Here is an 8,783-nt window from a genome sequence, read left to right on the forward strand (position 1 = left end):
GAAAACCCTGCTTTCTCCAGCAGCATCATTTTTCAAGGTTCCAGACTTTCCCTCAGGAGCGCAGAATTCAGTTGGCAGCACTTTGTGATGCACGTTTGTTTCTTTTTTTTTTTTTTTTTTTTTTTTTTTTTTGAGACAGGGTCTAGCTATGTAACCCAGGCTGCCCTCCAACTCCTAGTAGTCCTCCTTCCTCAGCCTCTGGAGGACTGGGATTACAGGCGTACACCACCACACCAGCCACTCCTCCATTTTTTTTTTTTTTGACGGAACCGGGGATTGAACTCAGGCCCTTGTGCTTGCCAGGGAAGCGCTTATTCCACTGAGCCATCTCCCTGGCCCCCTAGTCCTCCATTTTTAAAGAATTTGGACTCATGCTATTAACCCCTCTTCCCTCAGACTGAGTGGCTGTCCCGTCCTGAGACAACCACAGCCTCAAGGTCACTGCTGCATGTGAGCAGGAGCAGGCAACTCCTGGGACCTCCAACAACCTTCCAGTACCTTGTCCGCCATTGTTAACCCGGTGAGGTCACTAGGAAGCCATGTTGCACTGGAGTCAACTGGACCTATCCCAATGGTCTAATCTTCAAAAATATACTTGGGGCTGACAGCAAATATTCTTTTGTGTTTATTTAAATTCCAATCCCCAACACACAGACATCCTAGAGGGTTGCCACGAGTCGCTACAGGTGCAGACCCAGAGGTCGAGGCCAGCCTCCTTTCTCAGACCCCGGAGTCCTGGTCCCCCAGCCTCCTCCTCGCTCAGACCCGGGAGGTCCCAACCCTCTTGGGGACTCAAGCGTCGGATTCCCGAGTTCTACCCAGTCCGCAGTTAAGACTTCTCTCCTAGAGCGAGAATCCTCCCCCAAACTGTCACTGTCGGATCCCGTCCCCTCCGCCGGCCGCCGGGCCCGCCCCCCCTCGGTCCCTCCCACTTTTCCCAAACAAAGCTCCCGGCAACTTTCTCCGCCGCCGCGCCCCGCCCGCCCGCGGCTGCCCAGCCCAGGCCGGGAGGTAGGAAGGCGCTGGCGGGAGTCGGGATCCTGATCTGGGGTGTGTGAGTTGGGGTGGGAAGTTACGCGGGATGAGGTGAGGTTGCGTTTGGGGAACCTCTGGGAATGGCCCGCACCCCCCTCGGCTCGGGGCGCGAGTTTGCGCGCGCGCGGGCGCAGTGGGAACTTTGGCGGAGTTGGGGCGCTGGGGACGCGTACAATCGGGGCGCGGGGTGGCCTGGGTCTGGGACCCCGAGGGTCGCGGCGCAGTCCCGGTGCTACTTCGCCACAAGAAAGACCTCGTGTGTGTTTCTGATCGAGGTGGTGTGTGGGTGTGATTTGTAGGCGTCCGGCTCCCCTCTTGAACACGGGGAGCCCCCGCCCGGGTGGCCGAGGGAGGGCTGCAGGGCACCCTAGATCTTCTTTTCTGTCCCTTTGAGGTTTGAGGCCTGGGGCGGGAAATCAGGGGGGAATCTTTCCTACCGAGCGCCTCAGTCTCTTTGTCTGACCACATGGGGGAGGGCTGGGCTGGGCTTTTGGCCTAGGGGGGTGTCCTGGACGCGTAGCGCCCCTGGCTGGGCCTCGGGTCTTTGTCTGCCTTCACCTCGGGTCTAGGGTTCGAGGGTGAAGGGGATTGGAGATCTGGACTCTGGGGTCCTGGGAAAGCTGCGGAAGACTTGGAGCCTCCAGAGAGGCGGGATCGGGCTGTATTGGAAAAAGTTTTCCCTGTTCCCGGCCTCCGGAAAGTCACAGGGAACTTGGCTTGGATCTAGCCCACGGCGTAGGGGGAGGGGAAGGGGCGGGGCCGGGCTGGAGGGGAGGTGCCCAGGCCGGCAGCCCCGCCCCCGGCGGGTTGTGGGAAGCTGGGGGAGGGGACGCCTGGGCCCTTTGTTCTGGCTCTCCAGATGGCCCTAGCCCCTGCCCCCCAACCTGTGGTTCTGTGGGCGCCCCTGCCCCCTAGCCTGTGGTTCTGTGGGCGCCTCTGTCCCCCCAGCTGTGCTTCTGTGGGCGCCCCTGTCCCCCAGCCTGTGGTTCTGTAGCTCTTTCCAGGTCTATCCGCATCAGTTTCGCCTTGAATCTCTGCGCCTGTCTCACTGGGTCTCTGCTCCAGCCCCTCTCCCTCTCTGGATTCTGCCCCCTCCCTGAATCTGTCGTCCCCCGCTTCCGTTTCTGCTGCCCTCCCCCCTTTGGTGTCTGTCCCCTCTCTGGGTCTGCACTCAGCCTGTGCAGGGCCTGTGCCCCTCCTCCTGTTCTAGCAGCTGCTGCTGGCTTCCTAACACCTGTTCTGGGGTGGGCCTGGGCGCTTTCACTCACACTCTGCTTCCCGCAGCTGACCCGACTCTGTGTTCTTTGAGCTGTTATCCCACTCTCGGAGTTTTAGCCCTCCTCGCCCTAGGCATTACTTGTTAGTGTTTAGGCTCCGGCACAGTGCAAACTCCTCTGCAAACTGAAGGGAGAACAACTTCCTCTCCCAAACTGTTCCAGAAATCCATCCCCTTTCTCCTCTAAGACCCAAGGGTCCAGGCCCAGCCTTCGTCCTCAGACGTGGGGGTCCAGGCCCAGCCCTTCTTCATACCCAGGGCTCCATGCTCCGGTCCTACAATTCTGAGCCTCTTGGGGTGGCCCGGGGAAGCTTGCTGAGGTCTGTGTTCCTCCAGGCCCAGATGGGGGAACCCCGGGCTGGGGCCCCCCTGGAGGATGGCAGCGGCTGGACTGGCAGCGAGGAAGGAAGTGAGGAAGGCACGGGTGGCAGCGAGGGGGCCGGGGGCGATGGTGGCCCAGATGCAGAGGGTGTCTGGAGCCCCGACATTGAGCAGAGCTTCCAGGAGGCCCTGGCCATCTACCCACCCTGTGGCCGCCGGAAAATCATCCTGTCCGACGAAGGCAAGATGTATGGTGAGTTTATCCATCCCTTTTGTCCTGATCCCCACTGGGTAATAGTAACAATAACCACCTTGATAGCACCCTAAGTGCTGTCCATGTAAAACTCTGTCTCATCCTCTGGGCTAGGAACTAGTGTCATCATTTGCAAGGACTAGGAAACTGAGGCGCAGGAAGGTTAATGGTTTGCATAAGGTTACAGTATGTGGCAAGGAGCCCAGCTGGCCCCAGCCCTTTGGAGATGCCAGTTTTTTGCTCAGTTGGGAATTCCTGCTAACCATCTAACTCTCTTCTTGCCTCTTCAGGTCGAAATGAACTGATTGCCCGCTACATCAAGCTCAGAACTGGGAAGACCCGGACTCGGAAACAGGTCTCAAGGCTGGCTTGTGGGCTTCTGTCAGGGCTGGCTTTTTTCCTTCCTGTGGGTTCTCTGGCTAAGGAGGGCCTGGCTTATGGGCCTTTGCCTTGCTTCTTGGTGTGCCTGGTAGTGCGATTCCACTGCTTATTTGGGGGTAATTTCTGTAGCTGTTGTTTTAGAAGCAGAGTTGGAGATCAAAAAAGCCTAAAAGGGGAGGATGGGGATAAGACAGAGGTGGTCCCTGAGGTAGCCAGTTCCTGGGAAGGGCCCAGCCTACTTGTCCTGCGCTTTTGTCAGCCTTCGTGTCAAGGAGCTCTGGGTGGAGGGCAAGAAGAGTGGTGCTGGGGTGCTGGCTGTGGCTCCACTTTGCTTCTGCATCCACCCTTACAGGTCTCTAGTCACATCCAGGTTTTGGCTCGAAGGAAGTCGAGAGAAATCCAGTCCAAGCTGAAGGTAAGAGCCAAGGCAGACAGAGACCTGGAGAGAGGAGGACGGAGACCCAGAGAAAGAGGGCGACAGAGATCCAGAAAGAGGGGCACAGAGATGAGAGAGACAGACACAGAGAGAGGGAGGATGGAGAGACCCAGAGATGACCGCAGATCCAGAGGGATGGGTGGGAGGCCCAGAGGATCAGGGGTGGGTGCTGAGATCCTTCCTTGGGAGAGAGCTGCAGGGAGAGGTGGAGACTGGGTCAGGACAAGTGAGGATGGGTTGTCAAGCCTGTTCCTTGGCTACTGTCCTTGTCACCCTCCCTTTCCTCTGCTCCTGTCCCTTCTCAGTGGTCTCATTTTTTTTCCCTTTTGTGGTCTGAGGACCCCCTTCCCCCATCTTCTCTGGTTCATTGTCCCATGTCCCAGCCCCCCATGTGACCTGCCTGCTCTTTTGTGCTCAGAAATCCTCATTTCCTGTTAGAGATTTTCATACTCATTTTCTTTTCTTCATCCTCTGGATTTCCTGTTCCTTCTGGGGCTGAGATCGTCATTTTCTACTCCTCTGAATGTGAGGTTTTTTTCTTCCGTCTCTTTAGGACTTGGGGACAGTGGCTTCCTGTTCTTTATTTATGCCTGGAAGCGGTCCTTTTTCCCTAAGTCTACCTCTGGTCTTTTCTATGCCTTTTCTGTTCCCTTTCTGTTTTGTCTGGATTAGGAAACAGTCACTTCCTATTCCCTTGGGGCCTGAAGTTCTCATTTCCTGTTGCCTGGGCATCGGGAAGCCTCTACCTCGGGCTCTTTTTTTTTTTTTTTTTTTTTTGGCGGAACCGGGGATTGAACTCAGGCCCTTGCGCTTGCCAGGGAAGCGCTTATTCCACTGAGCCATCTCCCTGGCCCCGGGCTCTTTCTTGACCTAGAAATTCTCATTACCATCCTTTGTTTCTCCTCTAGGGCTGGCTACCTCTGTTCTCTTCTTACCCATCCCTCAGTCCCCACTTTGCTCAGCTCAGGGTGGCGGGCCCTGCGGGCTGGTAGGGCAGGGAAGTGGGGGAGTCCAGCCTTTACTTCCTAAATCATGTTTTCTTTCCTCCCTTGGCACCTTCCCCCACCCCCTCTGGCAGGCCCTGAATGTGGTAAGTCCCCCTGCTCCTCCTCCCATCCACTCTGCCCCCAGATGATTGTCCCCTCCCCCAGGAGACCAGGAAGGGCAGAGGGTTCCACACCATCCTTGCCTGCCCTTTGCCTGGACTCCCCAAGTCTGCTTCTTCCCATCCTTGCTTCACCCACTTGTGGTCCCACCCTTGCTGTGTTGACTAGGTTGCCCCATTAACACGGATCTCCAACTCTCCCAGGACCAGGTTTCCAAGGACAAGGCTTTCCAGACGATGGCTACCATGTCGTCTGCCCAGCTCATCTCTGCACCTTCCCTGCAGGCCAAACTGGGGCCTGCTGGTCCTCAGGTGCCTAGATTGGGGACTGGGGGGTTGGGGGCTGGAGGGATGGAGGTGCAGCTGCCAACAGACCAACTAATCCCCTCTCTTTGTCTCTTCTCTAGGCCACTGAACTATTCCAGTTTTGGTCAGGGGGCTCTGGGCCCCCCTGGAACGTTCCAGAGTGAGTATATTATGTCTCTGCTCACTCTACCTGCCTTTCCTTACCCCACTTTCCAGCTCACAACTTTCTTTTGAAAAAGGATTCTGGAGGCAGGCTGTCTGGATTGGAATTCTAGCCCTGCCCTTTTAACCTGTTTTCTTATCTCTAAAGTAGAGGCAAACTAGGCATAATGGCCCATGCCTGTGATCCCAGCACTGGGAGACTGAGGCAAGAGGACTGCCACAAGTTCAAGGCCAGCCTGGGCTACACAGTGAGACCCTATCTCAAAAACAGCAACAGGAAAAAAAAAAAAAAATAGGGGTAACAAGATCACCTTTCTTGTAATCCCAGCTCTTGGGAGGCTGTAAACAGGTGGATCATTACGAGTCCGATCTAGTAGTGAGACCCTGAACACAGTAGACCCTTCCCTAAAATACAAAAAAAGAAAAAAAAAATCACCTTTCTTCCTCCTTTTTCTCTTTTACTTTTTTATCTTCTTTTTGTGAGACAGGCTGGACTCAAACTTGCTGGGATATTCCTGGAGCTTCAGCATCCCAAGGGCTGGGATTATAAGGGTGTGCCACCATGTCGGGCAAGAGCACCTTTCTCACAGGGCTGTTAATGGAACGAAGGAGGATAAAATGTACAGTGCTTAGGCTAGGACCTTGTGTCTCATATGTGCTTAGTATGAATTCTGAGGTGGCTTAGTAAGGAGGAGGAGGGGAGGGGAGAGCCTGTTGGGCAAAGATGGATCCCGGGAACTGGAGTTGGGCCCGTCGGGAGATATGCAGCCTACAAGAGGAGCAGATGTGGGGAGTAATGAGCTCAACAATGGAACCTGTGCGTGAGAGATGCCCAAGGATGTTCACAAAAATAATGGCCTCCTACTGGGACTGTTGGCCCCAGAGGCTCATGGGAAGGCAGTTGCAGCTCCACAGACTCCTGGAAGGGAGGAGGGAGCCCTAGAAGTTCATGGAGTGACTCATTTCATCCCTTTGATACCATGTTTAGAGCTAAGAGTAAAGCAGGAGTTACTTTCTCTCAGACTGAGAAGAAAATGGGCCTCCGAGGTTCATGGGAGGGCCCTTCGGGGTCTGAGAGGGCCGTGAGGGTGACGTGATGTGTTAAATGGAGGATGCAGGTTTTAATGAAACCATCACCTGTATTAACAGGTTGAAGAGTGACGAAGGGTGTAAAGACCAACAGAAAGGGTTCTAGGGTTGGGAGAAGATTGCAGGGGTTTGTTGAAGAGATAGCACTGAAGGCCGAGTAGAATTTAGCCAGGTGAAGAATGGAGTAGGGGCTAGAGCAGAGAAAACAGCATGTGACAAGGCCCTGAGGTGAGAAAGCTTAGGAAGTTGCAGGAGTTTGGAGTGAGAGGACAGTACGAAGCAGCTGGGCAGACAGTCTTCTTTGTTGAGTACCTACTAATGGTACACTCTGCTCAGTTTGAGGACACCATAGACAATCCCTGACGTACCAGGGAGGAGATAGCACTCATGTAAATGAATACAAATTCATAAGGAAAGGAATAAATAAATAAGGCAAGGCATATGCATTTTGTTTTTTTAATGAGGGATTAAACCGAGGGCCTTCACACTCAGCTACATCCATAGGCCTTTTTTTTTTTTTTTTTTGCGGAACCGGGGATTGAACTCAGGCCCTTGCGCTTGGCAGGGAAGTGCTTATTCAACTGAGCCATTTTCCTGGCCCCTCCATAGGCCTTTTTAAATTTTTGTTTTTTCATTTATATATTTGATACAGGGTCTTACTAGTCTCACAATGCACCTTAGACTCGTACTCAGTGATCCTCCTGTTTTCAGCCTCCCCAGCACTGGGCCATGTGCCACCACGTCCAGACTGGTCCAGGCTGGTCCAGGCCCAGAGCACCCTGGGGGTGGGGCTGGCGCGGCATGCAGGACTGGGAATCTGAACCCTGGTCCCTGCACTTGCCAAAGCAGGTGCTTAGTCTGCTGAGCTAGCTTGCTGGCTCTTTTTTAATTTTTTTTTTTTTTTTTTTTTTCAGAACCAGGGATTGAACTCAGGCCCTTGTGCTTGCCAGACAAGTGCTTATTCTACTGAGTTATCTCCTCGGTCCCATCTTTTTTAATTTTTGAGACAGGGTCTTGCTAACTCATTAAGTTGCCCAAGCTGACCCTGAATTTATAATCCTTCCATCTCAGTCTCAGAGTGCTGGAATTCTGAGTGGGAGCCACCGTATCAGTTAAAATTTATTATGCTTTATTTTTGTGGTGCTGGAGATCCAATTCAAGGCTTTGTACATGCTGGTAAAGTGGTCCACCAGCTCTAAGAACTCTATTTTAACCTTTTTTCACTTTTGATTTTTGTTTTCATTTTTTTGTTTTGTTTTTTGAGATAGCCTTGCTATGTAGTTGAAGCTGGCCTTGAATTCACTGTGTAGCCAAGGCTAGCATTAAACCCATGTTAATCCTCCTGCCTCAGCCTCCCAAGTGCTGGGATTATGTGAGTATACCACCATTCCTGGCTCAAGGGCTCTAAATATTTTTTCAGTACCAGGGATTGAACTCAGGACCTTGCGTTTGCCAGGCAGGCACTTACGCTGCTCCTGGCCCCTAGAGGTAAAAATAAGTAACTAATTAATTTTGGGCCCTGGGAATTGAACTCAGGACCTTGTGCTTACGAGGTATGCGCTGCGCTGCTGAGCTATATCCCTTTGCTCCAAGAGCTCTATTTTATTTATGTATTTTTATTATTATTTTATTTATGTATTTTTATTATTATTTTATTTATGTATTTTTATTATTATTTATGTATTTTTATTATTTATGTATTTTTATTATTATTTTTTGATTCAGGGTCTTGCTATGCAGTTTGGACACATAGTGATCTTCTTAGTGATCCTGCCCAACTTCCTTAGTGCTGGGATTATAGGCATGTACCACCACACACGGTTCCAGGGTAGGCATGGTGTCCCTGGGGTGCTGTGGCCAGCATGGCATGTGGTACCAGGGATGGAACTCGGGACCTTGCACTTGCCAGGCAGTTGCTTGTGCCACTGAGCTATTTCCCTAGCCCAAGAGCTTTTTATTTTTATTTATTTATTTTTATGTATTTAGTACAGAGTCTTACAGGGTCTCGCTACACAGATTGGACTCATAGTGATCCTTCCTGTTTTTCGGTCTCCCAAGTGCTGGGGTTACAGCACGTACCACCACGTCCAGTCTCATTTGCCCTCTTAGTGAGCCCCTGGGCCAGAGCCAGGGCTGGGGACAAGTACCAGTATCAGCACCGGCACCAGCATCAGCACAGCAGGCCAGGCTAGGGATCAAACTCCCGGCCCCTGCAGACAGTTTGCCTAAGCAAGTGCTTTAATCTGCTAAGCTATCTGGCTGGCCCAAGAGCTCTATTTTATTTATTTAATTTTTTATTTATTTGAGAGAGAGAGAGAGAGAGAGAGAGAGAGAGAGTGTGTGGTGTGTGTGTGTGGCCAGCTCAGCCCACCAGGGGGCGGGGCTGGCTGGCATGTGGTGCTGGGGGATTGAACCGCGG

General features: G+C 52.7%; 2 protein-coding genes across 2 annotated transcripts in view; one reads left to right on the forward strand and one right to left on the reverse strand.

Annotated features, from left to right (window-relative positions):
* Positions 1-526, reverse strand: part of Dkkl1 (dickkopf like acrosomal protein 1) — a 5,587-nt gene extending 5,061 nt beyond the window's left edge. The window contains exon 1 of the mRNA XM_023706720.1: positions 397-526. The gene's annotated coding sequence lies outside the window, so the exon portion shown is untranslated. The remainder of the gene's footprint in view (positions 1-396) is intronic.
* A 407-nt stretch (positions 527-933) lies between these two features.
* Tead2 (TEA domain transcription factor 2) overlaps positions 934-8,783 on the forward strand; it is a gene marked incomplete at its 3' end in the record, with an annotated part of 18,702 nt that continues 10,852 nt past the window's right edge. Inside the window, exons 1-7 of the mRNA XM_023706683.1 lie at positions 934-1,011; positions 2,648-2,885; positions 3,176-3,240; positions 3,619-3,681; positions 4,781-4,792; positions 5,012-5,119; positions 5,215-5,273. Of these exons, the coding sequence (XP_023562451.1) occupies positions 2,654-2,885; positions 3,176-3,240; positions 3,619-3,681; positions 4,781-4,792; positions 5,012-5,119; positions 5,215-5,273 (539 nt within the window). The remainder of the gene's footprint in view (positions 1,012-2,647; positions 2,886-3,175; positions 3,241-3,618; positions 3,682-4,780; positions 4,793-5,011; positions 5,120-5,214; positions 5,274-8,783) is intronic.

This window comes from Octodon degus, unplaced genomic scaffold (assembly GCF_000260255.1).
Source record: "Octodon degus isolate 3935 unplaced genomic scaffold, OctDeg1.0 scaffold00268, whole genome shotgun sequence".
Lineage (NCBI taxonomy): Eukaryota > Metazoa > Chordata > Mammalia > Rodentia > Octodontidae > Octodon > Octodon degus.